At 55.3% G+C, this 19966-nt stretch overlaps 2 protein-coding genes across 2 annotated transcripts; both read left to right on the top strand.

The window, feature by feature from the left end:
* Positions 1 to 374: 374 nt before the first annotated feature.
* LRP88_04747 (uncharacterized protein) lies at positions 375 to 6816 on the top strand (the record flags this gene model as incomplete). Its single annotated transcript, XM_083241314.1, has 3 exons — positions 375 to 833; positions 906 to 6630; positions 6683 to 6816. The coding sequence occupies 3 exons, from the start codon at positions 375 to 377 to the stop codon at positions 6814 to 6816; spliced, it is 6318 nt and encodes a 2105-aa protein (XP_083102462.1).
* A 1539-nt stretch (positions 6817 to 8355) lies between these two features.
* LRP88_04746 (SMP domain-containing protein) lies at positions 8356 to 11372 on the top strand (the record flags this gene model as incomplete). The annotated part of the gene is made up of 2 exons (XM_083241313.1): positions 8356 to 8840; positions 8900 to 11372. The coding sequence occupies 2 exons, from the start codon at positions 8356 to 8358 to the stop codon at positions 11370 to 11372; spliced, it is 2958 nt and encodes a 985-aa protein (XP_083102461.1).
* Between the last annotated feature and the right edge of the window lie 8594 nt (positions 11373 to 19966).

Genomic DNA, 19966 nt, shown 5'->3' with positions numbered 1-19966 from the left:
TTCAGCCCTGCCTCGTTTTCTGTGGGAAAGTCTTTCTTTTTTCTTGCAGCCGGGTCTGCTCTCTAGTTCCAATCTCACGCTCCCTCACTCTCCCTGCAGCCAACTCTCTTTGCTGCAATCTCACTGGTCACGTCTGCGGCACTGCACACGCCAGCTCTAATTCATCTCGCTCCGGTTGGGTTGGGCAGGTACTTAGCAAAAAGTACCCCGTTAACCTCAGCTTTGAACAACAACACAAACACGTTTGACCCTCCCACAACCATCTTCCCCACGACGGGCCTGCTACGTCGTCCGTCCGATCTCTTGATGGTTTCAAGGCGAGTCTGAGGAAGCTTTGCTTACCCTGACGAGGGTCAAATTGCTCCAGAGCAATCATGGCCTCATCGCTGGCTTCGGACAAGCCAAGCCTGCCCGCTCCTGGCGCAGCGCAATCCGATCCCTTCGTCGCCAGCACGCCCGCGCCCGCCCACCATCGATATTCCACCTTTGACCATGACCTCTTCATCGCCGGTCCCGCCGCCTCGCCCAGATCCGCAAAGCGCGCCCTCGAGGCCCATCTCGCCGAAACCGAGCGACGTCTGGAGGAGGCCGGAAAGCTAGGCACTGCGCTCGTGTCCCAGCGCAAAGCCCTCACCGAGCAGCTCCAGGAGGTCGAGAAGTTGCAAACCGAGGGAGAACTGAACCCGGAGCTCCGCCAGAAGCTCGTTGACATTGAAAAGGAGTACAACAGCTTGGCCAGGGAGTCTGCACGGGCTTTTCTGCCTAAACAGAGGGTCCCCAGCAATGAAGCTAATCCGAGCTCCCCCTTTGCGCCCGAGAGCAGGGGCGGCAGAGTATGTCGCTTTCGCATCCCTGGTTTCCCTGCTACGTGGCACAGTTAACTGACATTACTTTCCTCTCTATAGCGGTCAGTCAGCCCATCCAAGTTTGAGAGTCAAGCGACAGGGTCCCCCACCAAGCTCAGTGTTCCGAATCGAAAGATTCGAAACCAGCCCTCCAATCGCGTCCACGACATCGAGTTCGCCGCCGAAATCAGCACCTCCCTCATCGCCCAGGTCCGCAACTTGCAAGCGCTGCTCGCTGAGCGAGATGAAGAGACCAAGGACCTCAAGGCCGACAAGTCCAGACTTGAAATCGAATGCGAGGCCTTCCAACAACGAGTCAAGACCCTTGACGAGAGTGAGAACCGATACAAGGAGGAGAACTGGAATCTGGAGACTAAGTTACAGGAACTCTCGGCTCAGCAGAAAGAGTCCGCAGACCGCGAGAAGAAGCTTGCTCAGGCTCTCAATGTCATCAAGACCGAAAAGGTTACAGCACAACGCGAGCTTGACGAGGTCAAATTGCATCACGCCAGACTCATCGACCAACACGCCGCTGCTGTCAAGCAACACGACACTGAAATTGGAGCTGTCAAGCGCAACATTGCTATGGCAGAGGGTGAACGCGCGGCCATGCAACGTCGGATTGACGACCTGACCGGCCAGAACCAAGAGCTCGCCAGGGCCTTCTCTACGCAACGAAGCAGAGCCACGGAGCTGGAGCCTAACGCGCGCCCCAGTGATGATGACTTTGAATCCGCTGCTGACCACATCACTCCTGATCACTCGCCGCCTCAGTCTCCTGTCAAGGGAACCCCTCGCCATGCTATTCTTGAGACCGAGACAGTCAAGTCTTCACTCCACCACGCCCAGCGCACCATCCAGAGCCAGAGGAGTCTGCTCCATCGTGAGAAGACCGAGAAACTGGAGCTCCGACGTATCATCCAGGACCTCCGTGACGATCTTGAAAAGGCCAGAAACGACGCGACTGAGCACAAGGCTCATCGACGATCCCGAAAGCCGGAGCCCAAGGAGTTTAAGAAGCCGCCGCGCCTGCTTGGATCTTTCCGCTCCAGTCGGCAGGAGGTTATCGCCGACGATGGTGAGTGGGAAGACCAGCACGATGTCTCCCCTCGCGGCTCTCTCTCTCATGCCTCTCCTCGCCCTTCTGTTTCTCCTATGAGCACCAGCAGCCACACTATCCTCCCCAGCATCGAGTCTGCCGATAATGACGACCATTTCGACACTGCCAATGAGGCCAGCGAGTCTGCCTTTGAGACAGCCAATGAGCGGGCCACTGAGACAGAAGATTTCCAGACCGTCAATGAGCAGATGTCGGGAAGTGACGGCGAGACAGAGACGGAGGGCACAACTCGAGGCTTTGGTAAGATGAAGAAGCCCCCGAGCTTGCCCTCCGGCCTCTCTCGACATGCCAGCAGACACTCGTTCCACAGCACCGCATCGACTTCGGCTGATGAAGACGACTTCGCCTACCATCTCCGGACGCCTACAAGCACTATCGGATCCCAGAAGAGCACTCGTTTCCGCATGAACCGCAGCATCTTCCATCGCGCCTCGAGACAAGCGAGTCAAGAGCCGCTCTATCACCGTGCTTCCAGACAAGCTAGCGAGGAGCCCTTCTTCCACCGCATTTCGAGACAGGCCAGCGAAGAGCCGCCATTCCAAAGCAGCCCGGCCAGCTTTGCTAGCAGCCGTGGTGGAACACCTCAAGCCACTGGCCAGAGCCTCTTTGCTGAGCTTCAAGACTTTGACGGTAGTGACGACGAGTCGCTTGAGCCAGGTACACCCAGTCGCAGACGGGCTCGCTCTGGCACACCCGCCTCTATGGGCCGAGGACCATCACCGCAACCTGCAGTGCCACCGTTGCCCAAGGTCATCATGGTTGACAGCGGCAGCATGACTGACCCCATTAATATCTTGACCAGTTTTGAGGGGACCGAGACCCCGCGAATGGTCACCACCGGGGTCATGACGGAAGATGAAGAGTCGATTCCCGCTTCCCCTGTTAGCGTCGTGGTAGTCCCCCGCCCTACATCTTTGGGGTCCGTGGTTGATCACTCTGAAGTTCGCAGTGTTATATCTTGGACACATGAGGATCATCTTGAGAACTCGCGCCCTATCTCTATGTCGTACAGCGACGCCGGGGCGCAGCACGATCCCGATATGGAGGAGAAGCTGGCTCTGTTCCCCGCTCCCCCGACCATGCTACCCATCCTACCTCCGACCTTGAGCATGTCCTCGATTGCCTCGGAGGATATCGAGCCACGAGAAGAGGTTGAGGTACCTCCTACACCACCAGCTCTGACCTTCACTCCCCTCTCGAACCAGAGCATCGAGCCCCTACCCGAACCTGAGAGCCCTCTCCCTACCCTCAGCTTCTCGTCAATCAAGGCCGAGGATCTCACTCCCCGAGCTGAGCCCGAACAACCTCTTCCCGACTTGTCTCTTACAACAATCATCACTGAGCAAGTTGAACCCATTGCTGAGCCTGAAACACCCGTTCCAGAGCTCTCCTTCACAACCATCATCAATGAGCAGGTTGAGCCCATTGCTGAACCCGAGGCGCCCCTTCCTGACTTGTCTCTTACGGCAATCGTGACTGAGCATGTCGAGCCTATTGCCGAACCCGAAACACCCCCTCCCGAGCTCTCCCTGACAAGCATCGTCACCGAGCAAGTTGAGCCTATTGCGGAGCCCGAGGTCCCTCTGCCAGACTTGTCCTTGGCTACAATTATGGCTCAAGAGCTTGAACCTGTGGCAGAGCCAGAGGTGCCCTTGCCAGAGTTGACAATGACTACGGTTATGTCGGAGACGGTCGAGCCAATGGCCGAGCCTGAGGTGCCGCCTCCCGCTCTGAGCCTCTCCATCATCTCAACTGAGTCGGTTGAGCCAATTGCTGAGCCTCCTGTTGAGCCAGTCATGTTCATCCCGCCGCCCCCAGCACTCTCCATGTCTGAGATTGTGCGCGAGCACGTTGAGCCCATCGCTAGCAAGGCCCCCGAACTCGCTATATCTGCCATTCAAGGCGAGCATATCGAGCCTGTTGCTCAGCGATCTCCTGATCTTACCATGTCTGCGATCAGAGGTGAACATGTTGAGCCTGTGGCGGAGCCGGAGCCAGAGCCTGTTATTCCCGCGGTGGTTATCCCTCCTCCACCTCCAGCTCCGGAACTGAGCCTCTCTACGATCCAGGGAGAGTCTGTCGAGCCTATCGCGGAACCTGTTCCTGAGCCGATTGTCCCTCAGCTCGCCATCTCGAGTATTCGTGGCGAACATGTCGAGCCTGTCGTGCAGCCGATGCCCGAACTCAGCTTGTCCACCATTTCCCGAGAACACGTCGAGCCAGTTGCCGAGCGTGCCCCCGAACTCAGCCTGTCGACTATTTCTGGTCAACATGTTGAGCCAATTGCTGAGCCTGAGCCGGCCATGCCCGATCTCACCATCTCGTCCATTAAGGGAGAGCATGTTGAGCCAGTCGTTGAACCTCTCCCCGAACTTAGACTATCGACAATATCTGGACAGCAGGTCGAGCCTATTGCTGAGCGTGCACCTGAACTCAGCTTGTCATCCATCTCAGGTGAACATGTTGAGCCTATCGCCGAGCCCATTCCGGAACCGGTTGTCCCTCAGCTCAGCATTTCCAACATCAAAGGAGAGCATGTCGAACCTGTTGCCCTTCCTGCTCCGGACCTGGCCCTGTCGTCGATTTCTGCAGAGTCTATCGAACCCATCAAGGAGCCCGAAAAGGTGGTTCCTCCGCCGTCCTTGAACCTCTCTTCCATTTATGCCGAAAACTGCGAGCCTAGGGAGGAGCCCCAGCCAACCCCTGTCAAGTTGGGCTACTCTGATCTATCCACACAACATGTCGAGCCTGTGTCTGAGCCTGCTCCATCACTTGGTTTGTCTGCGATTGCTTCCGAGAACGTCCAGCCTGTACTCGAGCCCGTCCCGACGCCTCCCACTCTTGTCATGTCTTCCATCGCTACCGAAGGAGTGGAGCCCATCAGCCCGGTCGTGGAGACGCCCAACGCACCAGTGTTTGGATTCTCGTCGATCGAGTCTGTTGAGACTATTCCGGTTTCACCCCGAACTCCCAAGAGAGACGGCTTCATCCTTTCTCGCGACATGAACTCTCCCTTCAAGGAGAGAGATGTGCCCGAGACACCCAAGAACAAGACTGGATCGCCCCTTGGCCGGGAGATGGACCAAGATTCTCTGATTGCTGAAGATGAGACAAGCCAATCTCCTGCTGACACTCCCGAGCCTGAGACACCTGATTCTCAGCGACCCCTGAGAGAGATCCCTGCCAACTTGAACGGTAGCCCTACACGCAAGGCTCTGGTCCCGACCAGTGACCAAGGTGCGCAGACCGCGCTAACGGCTGAGGCCATCGATGCCATGTTCAAGGCTCGAGCTCAGCCCGTTTTTGGCCTTGACAAGAGCCTGTCACTTGCCAGCCCCGGAACCCCTGGAACTGCTGGCACCACGGGTACAGTCAGGATCCGCCGATCAAGGGACAGCTTTGAGAGCCCCATTCGAAGGGGCTTGGAGGGCGACGATGTCTTTGACACTGGCTCCATCCGAAGACCCGGTAGCGCTAGAAGTGGCAGGGCATCCCTCCACGATGCTCCTCCTCTGCCTGCCAACCACCGCCAAGTCATCGAGGCCGCGCGATCTGGTTCATCTCAAGGTAACCAGAGCAATATGGGACCGCCTCTCTGGCCAGCGTCTGCCCTCAAGCAGCGACCAAGCACACCTGGTCAGAGACCTACTTCACCCCTGTCCACTCGCGCCACTCCTACTCCTCATGTTGTTCGCAATGGTGGTGGATACGGCGACCTTGGAAGACAATCACCTGCTAAGCTCACTGACGCATCGCGAAAGTCTTCTCAGTCTTCGTTTGCCTCGGAGCTCGATTCTCGATTCAACATGCGCCCCGGCGAACTTGGCATTGACCCCAGCGGCTTCGGCCCCAATACTGATCCCCGCATGATCCAGGCTATCACCCAGACCATGATCGGCGAGTATCTCTGGAAGTACACACGCAAGACTGGCCGCGGAGGCATGTCGGAGAACCGACATCGCCGTTACTTTTGGGTGCACCCTTACACCAGGACTCTGTACTGGAGTGAACGGGACCCCTCAAGTGCTGGCAAGGCAGAGTTGAAGGCCAAGAGTGTTCCTATCGAGGCGGTGCGTGTCGTTACTGACGACAACCCCATGCCTCCAGGACTGCACCGCAAGAGCTTGGTTATCATCTCGCCTGGAAGGACCATCAAGTTTACTTGCACGACAGGCCAGCGACACGAGACCTGGTTCAACGCCCTCTCCTACCTACTTCTCCGAACCAACGACGATGTTCAAGCTGATACTGAGGATATGGCGGAGAACTTTACTCGTGAAGATGTGGACGAGTTCAACCCTCAGTTTGGGCAACGTGCTGTGAACGGAACCCGACCAGGAGTGCCGGCTTCCTTGTCGTCTTACAACTCGCGGACGACCCGCAACGAGTCACCGGCCGTGGGTGTGTCGATGAACATCCCGACCTTGACACCCAAGGCGCAGCCACAGCGACCTAATGGAACGCTCAGCAAACTCAGCGGCTACTGGAAGGGCAGCCAACTCTCTGGGACGTTCTCGAGCCGGCGTGGACGAGGGGCTAGCGCGCAGAACGTGAACATTTATGAAGCTAGCGAGGCGCACGACAGCGCCGAGGATGTGAGGGAGATTATTGAGCGGCAGGATAGAGAAGCTGACCGGCTCGAGAACGTCCGAGCATGCTGCGATGGTAAGCAGGATAATTTGCCCATGCAAAAATTGAGATACTAACGCCACTATAGGCAAGCATGACGTTGGAACTCTTCACCACCACCACTTTTCTAAGCGAGGCCGACATGGTAACAACCACACGCACTCGCACCAAGGACTAATGGCGTCCCACACGACAATGGCGTCTCTTCGCTCTCGAGCGTAAGCCAGGGCGACCAAATCAAATCAAACCAACTCGAGCATTTTTACTTTTGTATTCATGGCAACAAATTGTGCCACCGCGTCTCTCGCTAGACTACTTTACACACTACCAACTGTTACGACCAAATATCCTCACGGACGTTGACGACACTCACGATTTTCTTGACTCTGTTATCAAAACGCTGTTGCATCATCGAAATGAACCCGGGATCACAGCTCATGTAGTTTCTGAAGACTATAATCAGCCCACCTCAGCCATGCCTATGGCTACGACTTGCCAGACTTTCCCTTGCTTTGCTTTTTCTTTTTTCCTTTAATTCTTTACGCACACAAACTTAATCCTACCAATCGGCACACGAAATGGAGGAGACGAAAAACAAACACAAAAAACAGAACCATAAAAAGCCATTGAAGCATACACACAGCACCATAGCTTGCTTTACTACACCACTACCACCACTACTACTCTTGGCCGGATCAGCGCATGGGAAGCTGGGGGACTTGCAGGAGTTTGTATTTTTTGCGATGCGATGCAGGTGCTGTGTCAATTATGGTTGACGAGCACACCTGACATGCACCGCGGCGCCTTGTTTCTGTACGAGCCGAATGTTGTAATGTTTTTGAGGCTGGCGTGTTTTCGGATTAGAAGGCGCCAGTTGTTCGACATTTCTATCTTTGGACCAGATTGCGCAATGTTCTCGATGCCGAATGGTATCACGGAGGGCCCCTGAGCCGACCCTGCATAGACGCGGGTGGTTCAGGGGTCGTGAAGAGCAGGACAGACTTGCAGATAGATGATGGATGGGATGAAGAAGTTGTTGCTAGGGGGAGTATTACCTATTCACGACTGAATGAGATTTCGTTTTAGATTGTTGCCTGCTGTTTCTGTTTGGTGTGTTGTGTTGTGGTGTGCTTGATGGATTGATGCTGTATTTGACTGACAAGCTTTCCCTTGTGTCTGTTGGACAAACTCTCTCGGCGAATCCTGACACGAGAAAAGTATACGTCTCCCGAGTCCTTGTTCCTGCAGATAGTTTACTGCTTGTTGACATGAGGCTCTCTGCTACAGATGAACGTGCATCTGATTCCCCACTGAAGCAACCACCAAAAAACAGGCGGGTCTCGAACGGTGGGGGACCCGGAAAGACCACGAGAGACTGTCAGCCAGTGGGCTCATCACATGACGTAGGCAGCTGGGAGCTACTCGGCAGGTAAGGGTAGCTAGCTTCGAGCAGAAGCCGTGTGTGGGTGTCACTTACACTCTTGCCAGCCTATCAAGTAATTCCGCGTATAACCTTCCGTCCACCATCAGCCGCCTCCCCCAACGGTCCTCGAAAACAACACCGACTGTCGTTTTCTTTCTTTTTCTTTTGCCTCCTTTGCGACATTCATGACACCCCCGATGCTGATTCCTCGCCGATCCCTTTAGCTAGGAAGGAGTCGAGGCTGCAGTGCCCCTCTATACCGCCGTGCCTAGCCTAGCCTAGCCACCCTCCCTCCCTCCCTCCGATACGTCCATCTCCGGCCTTCGGAATCTGGAGCCATGGCTGGCTTCACGTCTCTTCTCGTGGCCTACCTGCTCGGCGGAGTCACTTTTGTTCCTCTCGTCGTCCTGTCCGTTCTCGCATACGGCTTCTACTCGTCCCCCATCCGCAGCGATGCCGACCCCCCCGAAGAAGCGAGCGGCTACGCCAACATCGTCCACAAGGGCGACGATACGACCGCCCTCGACGCCGCCAAGAAGGCGAACAAGGACGAGACCCGAGCGCACGCAAACGATCTCGATGTAGCTGCTGGCTTCTTTGCCGTCTGCAGAGAGTATACACCCATGGGCATCAACGCAAAGCCCATCGAGCGCTCGACCCCGGTCGGTTCGACTACCGTGGCCTCTCCAAGTCCCAGTGTCTATCAGACGATGTATCGGAGCATCTTTGAAAGGAAACCCACCCCGGGACCCTTGGATAACAATGGGAACGGGTCGAGTCAGCGACCCAAGAACGCTGGCAACGTCTTTTACGTGGTCCTGAGGTTTGTGTCGAGCTTATCCGGCCCCGCATCCACCGTTGCTGACCGATGATGATATCTAGACACGGCCACCTGATGCTATTTGACGATGAAGAGCAGGTCGAGGTTCGACATGTTATTTCACTTGCACATCACGAGATCAGTATATACTCGGGCGGCGACAACACCCCCGAGGGCGAACTATTCATTAAGCGCAACGCAATCCGCCTGTCCCGAAGACAAGGCGGTGCAGACCTGGGCCCCGATAGCCAGGTCTCGAAGCCGTTTTATCTCTTTTCCGAGAACTGCTCAGCCAAAGAGGACTTTTACTTTGCCCTGCTCAAGAATCAAGAGCAGACCTTTGGCACGGACACCCAGGTACCCCAGCCTCTGCACTTTGACGTCAAGAACATCATTTCCCTGGTCCAGAAGCTCCACTCGACTGAAGAGAATATTCACTCGAGATGGGTGAATGCAATGCTTGGACGAGTTTTCCTGGGCATTCATAAGACGCGCGACATCGAGAGCTTCATACGTGAGAAACTCACAAAGAAGATTTCTCGGGTTAAACGGCCCGCATTCCTCACCAACATTGCCATTCAGGGGATCCACACGGGCGATGCGGCGCCATACTTTACCAACCTGAAACTCAAGGACCTCACCGTCGAAGGAGAGTGCGTCGTCGAGGCCGACGTCAAGTACTCGGGCAACGCTCGCATCGAGGTGGCAGCCACGGCCAAGATTGATCTTGGAACCAGGTTCAAGGCTCGAGAGGTCAACCTCGTTCTTGCGGTTGTCCTCAAGAGAGCTGAGGGTCATATGCTCTTCAAGATTAAACCTCCACCTAGTAACCGTGTCTGGCTCACTTTTCAGTCCATGCCCAAGATGGAGATGGACATTGAGCCGATTGTGAGCACCAGACAAATCACGTATACCGTTATCCTCCGCCAGATCGAGAATCGAATCAAGGAAGTCATTGCCGAGACGGTTGTGTTGCCCTTCTGGGACGACATGCCCTTCTTTAAGACGGAGCACAAGCAGTGGCGAGGAGGCATCTTTGAGGGAGACGATGCCACAGTCCCGTCTGATGATGCTGAGAGCATAGCGGCAACGGCAGGAGACGTTGGGGCTGTGAATCGCCTTGATGGTGAACCGGATATGACAGAAGAGACTCGTCCTATGGAGAAGAGCCATACCATACCCGTCATGGAGTCCCCTCCAACGCCTACCGGTCTGTTTGGCCGGAAGCTGAACAAGACGGGTAACAACCCAGCGGCATCTGCGTCTTCAACGAGCGTCGACTCCAAGGGAGCAAGTGCTAGCCCTATTCTTGCACCCAAGATCACCAAGTCTATGGAACCCATCGTGGGAACAGATGCTGCCCACGCCGAAATTTTCAAGCCGTCCTCGCCACCCGATCATGCAACGAACTACATGGCTGCTCTACAATCACGCTCACAAGATGCTTCCCCAAAGCCGCCGCCTTCAACAGATTCGCCTCCGAAATCCTCAGCTGCGTCTCAGCGATCCAGCCGTTCTTCGTCGTCAGCAAAGGACACGCTTGGTGAAGTGTCGGAGGATAGCCAAAAGACGCCAGTTGCGACAGGGCGTCGTAATACGACTTCATCGACTGGGTCAGCATCTCTTTCAGACGAAAAGGGAACGGGATCCTCAGCAGCATCGATCAAGGAGTCGATCAAGAGCCAGACGGGCTCTTTGGGACGCAACTTCTTCATGCGGCGAGGAAACACAGAGCTGCAAGAGTCAGATGAGTCGACTCACGGTGATGGGCCTCACGACCAGGGCCAGAAGCAGACAACTCTGGCTGCTGTCTCCAACGCTGCCATGCAAGCCAAACAATGGGGCTGGAATGCCTATCAACGGCACAAGGAGGCGCGAAGACAGGCAGAACAAGCAAACCACCTTGATCTCAGCCAGCCCATGGGGAGAGGCCAACCACTACCTCCCCCTGGAACACCTCTTCCAAAGCCTACCAACGGCATGACACGGATAGGACCCCCTATCAACGTTCCAGCGAGGAAGCCAGTTCCTTCTCATGGTTCTGCCGAGTCTCTGGATACGCATCATGAACATCACCACGAACATCACCACGAGAACCATCATGAGCATCACCATGAGCATCACAACGAGCATCGCCCTGCACTTCCTCCTACGCTGCACCAACGCGGTCGACGCAGACAGAGCCATGCACCAGAACCGGATATAGGCCAGAACATGCTTGTCGTCGCTGCCCCCGACGACTCTCAACCGACAACGCCGTCGGCAGAGGACCACTCCAACCGTCAACCCTGGGCATCAAGTGGCGAGCAAACCATGGCGAATAGCACAGAAACTTCTCAACAACCTTCGACACTCACTCCCGAGTCCTCCATAGTGAAGGATGACGGCAGTTCGGTCAGCCCGATAGAGGCACTACCCGCCACCTCGGCCGCGGCCGATGACGATGACGACTACTCGGGATGGTTGGACAAGGACGCCCTAGACATGGAGATTAACGATCCTGTGCAACTTCCCGTGTCACAGGAAGTCAAGTAATACAAAACACAACAACATTTAGCAACAAAGAAGGAAGGGGGATGGTTAGGCGTTTTTGGGATACACGGGCTCGCTCGGGTTCACAAGCAGCCCCGACGAAGCAAACTCAATTCTTTTTTCTTTCTTCTTGATGGGAGTAATTAGGCGTTTTATATGTATGGGGAGGGATGGTTTGCTGCTGCTTCAGACAGCGGATATACCTGAGTGCATTGAGTAGTATTGTCCTCAATATCAGAGCTCTGTTTACAATGTTGATGAATGATCGTGTCTCTTTGGTGACTGGCAACTCAAGCTAGATGATAAAGCATAGTACTACATACAAGCCACCTCGAAGCCAAACCTCAGGAAGGGACGACTAGACGACGCAACCTTGTGTCTCGAAGGCTAGGTGAGATGCTGAATTGCTTATAGAGGTAGAAATTTGGCACACCACTGGGGCTAATGGTCAGTTCTCCCCGGCATCAATGTCTATCATCACTTTGTGGATGGTGTCTAAATCTGCCAGCAGGTTGGTTTGGATTAATGAAGCATATCGGCCTTTTCTTTTCCCTTGTCGAGGAACTATCGAGGCCAGCGGCAGTGGCTTCCCAATCCAAGGCCCGAACCGAGCACCTCTCCATAGCGGCCTTCGTAGTAACCAGTCTCCCTAGACAATGCGCCTGGAATCGGGGCATCCTCATCCAGGTCAGAGGTGTCTTCGGAACATTGGCTATCCAAATGATAGGGATCGTCGACAATCACTTGAGCTTCCTGCCTAGGGCAGTGATCCGGTCCTCCTGGGCTACTCGAACGAGGCCGTCTTAGATTCCTTCGGGTGTCCAGGTGCCAGCGGCAATGACAATCCTTCTGATGTCGTTACTGCAGCATTCTTAGCGGAAGGGAGGGGGATCACCAGAGCAATAAAGTCCCTTCCAACCATTAGTTGAATCCTTACGCCAAGATATTGACCATGAATATGCGCCAAGGAGCTCAAGTGGAATGGACCAAATGTTTGCTCCTCATGTGGCTCCTCGTGCAGCATCCAACGCGTGATGATGGAATAGTGTCAGGGGTTCAGCACGATACATCATCTGTATGCCGCCCGCTTAGGGCTCGACAGCGGTCTAGAGGGAACACTCACCATGTCACAAGCATTAGAGAAGGCGGTGACAGCCTTGGCCTGGTAACGCTGGCACTAAATGGCTCAATGGATAATCCAGCCAGTGTTGCTTCAATGCTCCAGGGGCACATGACCGAGAGAACTGCATCTCTTTAGGAACAATGCCAAAGCAAGTTCCCCTGGGCAACCGAGGTCTTTGAGACTATCATGGTGAGTTACCCTAGGAACAAGAACAGGAGGGACGAGAAGGAAGCCGGGATAGGTACTTCGTGCATCCTGATGAACAACTTGATATGCCCGGGGCAGGCAACTTCTCGGGAGAAGAATGACCAATATTAACCCTGGAATATAGGGCTTGAAAGGACAGTAATGATGCTAAGGCAACTGACAGTCCATGGATAAAGACTCAAACATGTTCTCATGCAAGGATCGATGACTGCACCCCAACTTCGCCCGAGGCTGTTGCTCTTCATGTGTTCACAGGTGGGACAGCACAAAGCCTTCGTTGCTTGCAAGGCCGTGGCGCCGAGGACATACATGTTGCTGCAGCTGCAGTCCTCTCCCAGCTTCGCGTCTTGGGATGCATTGATACCCAGACACTGTCCGTTTCATCGCCCTGTTGGAGGTTGATTACATCCACTCAGACCGAGAGCAACGCCCGAGTGTCTGGACCGAATCTTCAGGGTGAGCCCAGGTGAGGTTTGGGGGGTTGAGGCAATCCTATGTCAACCCCTGCGAGCTTCATAATGCCCAATGCCGCGGGACAAATCGACGAGACTCATGGCACTCATGGCAGCCTGGTCAGTGCCCGACTGGCATCGTGAGCGCAAGCACACATGCCGGTCGTGGTGTGCAGTGTAAGCCGAGGGTGCTCTCGGATGGTATCCCGATGCCACATTCTTCCCCTCATTGAAACAATGAGATGATGATCGTGATGGCTCCGTAGAGCCGAGCTGGAGTATATGCGTGAGAGCCGAATCAGCATGACCTGCATGCTTCTTTGAGGATTGTGGGAGGCCCATCGTAGGCAAGGCAGAGGATATCACGGTTCTGTGTCACGGCTGATCACTAGACAAGAGATCCCCCAACTTGCGGTCTGAGATGGATGCTTTTGCTGTTACCATCAAGTCTCTGGATAGACCGGCAAATGAAGACATCGTCAACTCTGGGCAATGTAGATTCAATCAACAGCCGGGCGTGCACCTAGGGCATGAGTCGATCATGGCGTCCCCCATGCCGTTGCCCCATGGGGATGCTGTTAGTCCCTAAAGGCTGCATCGCATCGCATCGCATCACATCGATATCCTCGGTCTTCAATAACGGACAAGTGGGAGTTCAAGCCGGAGGCGGTAGGGCTAACCCAACCTTGTGAGTGCCGTTGGGGGCCCATGTAGGAAACAATCGCCGGGGGGCAAAAATCACCGCGGGGAGCCCATTGGGCCATCATGAGGAGTATGTGTGTGTCAAGTCAGCATGGGAGGTCAAAGGATGCGATGCGCAGGGACCGACTTGCGACACAGTCTCTCCCTCCCTGAGACTGCGATATGCAGCCCAGCTACCCGGCGCTGAGCTGAGCTGTACTGAGCCATGCTGATGGCTAGAAGCAGGAGGCGTTCAAGGGGTCCCCTAACCTCCCTCGCCAGGCTCTCGACCAGTGGCTTTTACGTACAAGACTCCATCGTGAGTCGTGTTATTCCCCAGATTGCAAGCCTCTCTGCAGCATGTCTCCGCCAAGAATATGGGGTAGCGGGGGAAAACGGAGGGGGGGGCTTACTTGGTTGCTTGGTTGCTGCTTGTTGCTGGCATTCACCCTCTTCTTGTCCCTTGTTCTCTCGTTTCGCTGCAACCCCCTCTTCTCAACAAAGTCCATCCTGGCAACACCAAGACTCGATGCCATGTGCGTGTTCTCCTCGCCAATGCAACCTGGGCGCACTCTCGGAGCTTGTTTTCTCTCGTCTAGATGCTCCACCACAATAGTTCGTCTCTTGGCCCCCCCAGTGCCAAGATACAGTAACTCGTCTTGAAATAAGCTTGATCAACAAGCTTGTGGTTCGTCGTGCGGCCAAGCCGACGACTTGTGGCGGCCAAGAGCTGGGCGTGGTCGAGGCAGACAAGGTATTGGAGGGGCCATGAATCATCAAGCGCTGCGTCGTGCCCAATCTTGTCGTCCAGATAAGACGCATGCCAGGATTGAGTTTGCGGTTTGGCTTTTTCTTTCTTTCCAAAAGGGACAGATGGAAGCTTGGCCCGCCGAGGCAAAGCTTGACTGACGGACAGACAAAACACAACTGCAGCACTCCATCAAGGTCAACCGACGACCTGGGACACCGGGTGACATGGCGTGTGCATCCTTTCGAATTGTTACTTGTCGTCTGGTTGATTCAGCGTGAGATATATCCCGATCCGGTATCCCATGAGCCGTCATGTCACTCGTCTCATGACGATAGGGTGCCTCATCTGGAGACATGCCGCTCCCGCGCCGGCACCTGTCCAGTCCGTGGTTGACAGGCGCGCTTATCCAAGGTAGAGAGAGCCTGTGCCTGTTTGATACAGCACAGAGCTGAGAGCATCTTGAGTCGTCGAGCACGGGAAACATGCCGAGACACATGACGCCACCGTAACCGTGACCGGGACGGGCCCTCTTCTCTTCGTCCAGCCAGGCCTTGTTGGGACCGATATCCATGGATGGATCACTTGCAAGGACAGTAGCGTATCCAGCAGCCTGGATAAACTTGCCCTGTCGAGCAAGTATCCGCGGACAGCCGTCGGTGTCGCGCTGTGTGTGGTGCCGGTGCCGTACGGTGCGCCTCGTCGTTGTTTGGTGAGGCATTTTCTGTCCCCAAGCGCCGCCGCGCCGCAACCACTGACTGGCTACCGGCCCTCGCATGCCCTGACTGGTCTCCCCTCCAGCCTTCATTACGTCCTCCTCGATAGGCGCTCGCTCCTGAGAGGTGATGGCCGGTATCAGGTCCCGCAGCGCTGTGAGCGGCCAAGGCGGGTCTCGAGTCTCGAACATCGTGGGCTTCGTTGCCCAGGGTTCGCCAAGATGACCATGACCGCCCAGTCAGCAGTACCGCACCGTACCGGCCTGTGCATCATGGCACGCACCCTGTCCGTCTGCCTGTCTCCTCAGCCATGTGAGCTGAGCTTGCAGCAGTCGGAGTCTGTCGCCGAGATGCCATCACCTGATGCAGCTTCTCTGCAATCCATCTTGTTCGACATTGAGATATGCTCTTTCGAGACGTCGTTTGGAACATGAGACATCACAAGCCGCTCGCAAACGGTCGATGCGATGCAGTGCAGCATTCAGTAAATGAATGTATGGCTGCCGTCGCTGCTCCTGCTCCTGATGCACGTCATAACATGCATCGCTTCCCTTGACGTGCCCACATCGACAGATCCGACACTAAGAGACGATAGTTACGGGCGGCGCCGACGACGGCGACCGTGGTATCGCAGACGCAGACGCACACTCCCTCCCACTACCAGATCCAACCTCAGACCATCCTGTCGTCGCCCAGCATCAACATCAGCTTCACAGGCTTGACGAATGCTGCTGTTAGCTTGAAGAATTTTCTTTTCATCAAGACCTCGACCTGGCCCTTGCCGTCTTGGGTGTAGCACCACACGGGGAGGGAGGTCAAAGAAGGTGTGGCGAGATCCGGCATTTGCCCAGATCTTGAAAGCTGGTTGCTCGGACCACTTGAGGCTATTCTCAGGTGCTCCCATGTCTGTCAACCCTGAAGCGACCAGATGCCTTATCCGCCACTGTTGGACGTTTGATACGTAGCTGAACTTTCTTTTCTGTGATCCATCGAGATTTGTGGACAAACGGGCCAAGGAAGCCGGAGCCGAAGGCCGCATCCAGATCTCCAACCAGGGGAGACGCCACGAGGTTTTTTAGGGATCCTGAGAGGCTCCAGGAGGCTCCATTGGAGAACTCAGAGCGCCTCTTCCGAACCATATCTGATCCATTGGGCGCACTGGATATCACGGCATATCCGTGGGTCAGTTCTGGTGGTGCCATGTTTCGCGTCTGAGGGATGCTCTGTCTGGTTATGCGATGCTCCCAACACCTTTCAAGTGAGATTTGAACAAGCAGCGACCCTAGCGAGGACCACTCAGTCAAAAGCCAGGCCCTGCCGACAGGGCAGTCATGGGACAGCGCCTGGATGGGAGACGCAGTTGCGCTTGCAGCATGCATACACATACCAAGAGCTCTTCATTTCCGCGCTGGAAACCCGTTTGACTGCATCATGCATCAGACCTCTAAGAGAGCGGTAGCAGTTTGGGTGGAGAGGATGTGACTTGCCGGAAGCGAGCCAGTCGAATCTTTTGGGGATGAAGCAATCGAGCGTGGGGGAACATTTCTCTGTCTTGGGTCCATGTCGTAGCGCCATCGATGAGTTCTTGTGTAAGTCTTGGAAGTCTTGGAAAAGTCTTGGGAGCCCGTTCTTGGCCATGATTGTCTCTTACTGTAATTTGTTGAGCAGTTCATCATGTCCCATCACCGCTTGAATGATGGACATGTTTCACGACTTGGCAGCATTGAGCCCTGGTTGATAGGCGCCACGCATGTCTGGCCGGCCGTCTTGAGACGAGGTGAAGAATCGGCGAGACTTGGTGTGTCTTTCCTTGCAGACCAAGGTAACCAAGGTGTACCTTACATGAAGGCTGCGAGTACCCATATCGCCCGCCTCATCCTCAACGTCCATGTCTCATCGGAGGGAGAGTGATACCGGGCCGACGACTCTGTGCCACACCTCCACGCGTCCATCTCTGACTGAGATATTGTTGCTGTTGCTGTTGCTGTTGCTGCTCCTGATAACCTCCTGATGTTCTTGGCATTTTTAGATCCTCATGTTCTCGGCCTGACTCTGATCCCCTGTCAGCCCAGCACGGATAATGATTTGCGAGGCACATGGCGGCAGATCACCATCAACCTTCAGGTGAAGGCAGAATGAACAACTCACCGAACAACGGTGTGGCAGAGCCCGTCCAACTAGCGTGTCCCATCCTTACCAAATTCTGCCAAGCATGTCGCGACACCGTGACCCAAACTGCCATGCCGAACCTCAAATGGGTGAGCGAGGCAATGCCCGTTGCGCACTGTATCCTTTGGCAAAACGGAAAGGACGGGAGAACCCTAGACGACAGCACTAATAAGTCATTCTTTAATCCCCACACCCAACTGTAAGGCGGATGCTATTGCTGTTGACAACTGTCGGTGATCTCAACAGCCTCGTCATGACGCTTTGTTGGCCCTGGACCAAGTGACCTGGCAGAGCTAACCGGCAATGAAAATCGGTATAGCAGCCATTGCGGTGAGACATTTGTTTGTCGGGGGTATTCGAGGACAAGACTTTGATCAATTCACTTGACACGGCCCAGTGGATATGTTGTTAATTTAGAAACCGTCGTCGATCCCTCTGTTTAACTCAACCCGTGCTCGTCTCCGTTTCTTGGACGGCCCATGATGGGTGGTTGATGAGCGTTCAGAGCAGGCACATGAAAAAGGACAACCGCCAATCGATGGTCGAGAGTGTGAGTGAGACACACAAAAGACTGGGGACCGTGCCACGGGTTATTCAGGGATCATCTCAACCCCTGGTCTCTCCGGGGCGCATATGACGCACTCGCACCCGTGTCCTCCATCCCTGCCCTGCAGAGGCGAGAAGATGGCTTGGCTGGGTGTGGGTTAGGGTGGGTGTGGAATGGAGATCCCGCACCGGACCGGCTCTGGGGAGCCTTTTTCGTACACGATGTTAGCCCACGAGACTGCTTTAAACACCAAGAAACAGCCGCTCGAGGCGCCGTGGGTGCTGGACGATGCACTCGGTCAAGATAAAAGGTGGGCGGGAATAGACTGGCATCTTTTCCCAGTGTCCCAAGACTGGCGCCGGAGGCTCAGAAGCAACCACGGTCTGCAGAGCCAAACGGCCACCGAGGAGTCCCTGGATTTGCTGCTGGAGCAGCCGAGATCTCGGAGTCCAACCAACCAGGGCCACCAGAACAGGGGGAAAGACCGACAGGCTTGGCAACAAGGGACTTTGGCCGATTCTCCAGAGCCGGACAGTGCAGAAAGGTTAGACCTGGGGTGCGACCCTGTTTTGCTTCGTGTCCTTCGCCTTTGAATTCGGCGGTAATATTGATGATGATCCTCACTTTGCTGGCGGCCTTATTGAAATGACAAGAAGCGTTTCAAGGTGACGTGGAGACTGCGCTTGTTACTGAGGCCAGGAGGCAGAGACAGACCGATAGTTTGACTCCGACACGCCCCAGGCGTATCCCTGGGTCTCAAATTGTTGTTAATCAATTCCCATGCGATTTGCGTTGCACGTACGTAAATGCCGCCTGTGAGACTCTTATCTTGCGTCGATCAGACGGTGACGGCTGTGAGCTAGAATTCAAGCTTACTTGGAATAATCTCAAACCGCCGCGCAACGTGTCTCAATCCACGTCACGGTGAGGCGCAATGGCAGCAACGACAGCACAAGCAGCGGCCGTAATTAGATGAACCGCACTGTATCTGAGATCTGTGTCGAGATGCACGACGTGTAGTTACTGCGTACACATCTCTTGCGGGCTACTCAGGGGTCACCGTCGGCAGTAATGTCGAGGCGAGGAATGATCATCAGCATTGCCGCAAGTTGATGTCGTCCTTGATGCTGTCGTGGCTCTGGATTCACCGCAGTTGCGCTTGGCAAGCGTAGGGAACGCGTCAGGCAGCTCTGTCAGTGGGCTTCAAGCAGTGAAGCAGTCCCGGGAAGCCAGCCGGGTCCTGGCATGCTGGAAATATGCCGGCCGAGTGACCTCCTGATACCAGAGCCGCATTGACGAGAAACAGTGTGGTTGTCGAGGATCCGCGGCTTTGCGGATGAAAGGATGCGCGCGAGTGCGGCTGCCCTGAGGTGCGCAACACCAAGCCTCCAACCAATCCAGTGCCAGAACAGATATGTAAAACCCGACAACATGGAGAGGCTCATGTCTGGTTGTAGGTTTGATGGTGGAAGTTGCTGGTCTCGTGCTGTTGGCAAGAATTGCCGTTTCACCCGACTGATGCCAATCAAATGGACCCCCAAGGCGGTTGTCGCGGTGCATGTCAGCGATGCCCTTGCGTTTAGCGGCAGCAGCGCAACCGGCCCTCACAGGGCGCGAGAAGGCCGACGGACCTATAATTAATCTGCCCAGGTTCCGTCGCCGTCCTGTCTCCAGCGGTCGCCCTCCACTGCCAACTCAGGCGAGGCGGCTGAGCGGGTACGCGTGGATAGCGTTGCAGTGGTCGTCCACTGTTTCCAGCCCTCGGCTCGCGTGGGGCAGCCACTGCAGCATGTTAATGCAGTCTCAGCACAGAACCCATGGCGGACGACGCAGTGGCTCGTCGGTCTGCTGGGTTCTGGATTCGGTTTCTGGAGATTAGAAGGTGCGGGCTTTGAATGCAGGCTCAAATTGGCTGAAGGGCACGCGAGGCGACTAGGAAAAGGGCCGCAGCGGT

Source organism: Fusarium phalaenopsidis (genome assembly GCF_050370095.1).
Source record: "Fusarium phalaenopsidis strain FUZ10S chromosome Unknown contig_32292, whole genome shotgun sequence".
NCBI lineage: Eukaryota > Fungi > Ascomycota > Sordariomycetes > Hypocreales > Nectriaceae > Fusarium > Fusarium phalaenopsidis.
This window is presented reverse-complemented; position numbering and strand designations above follow the sequence as displayed.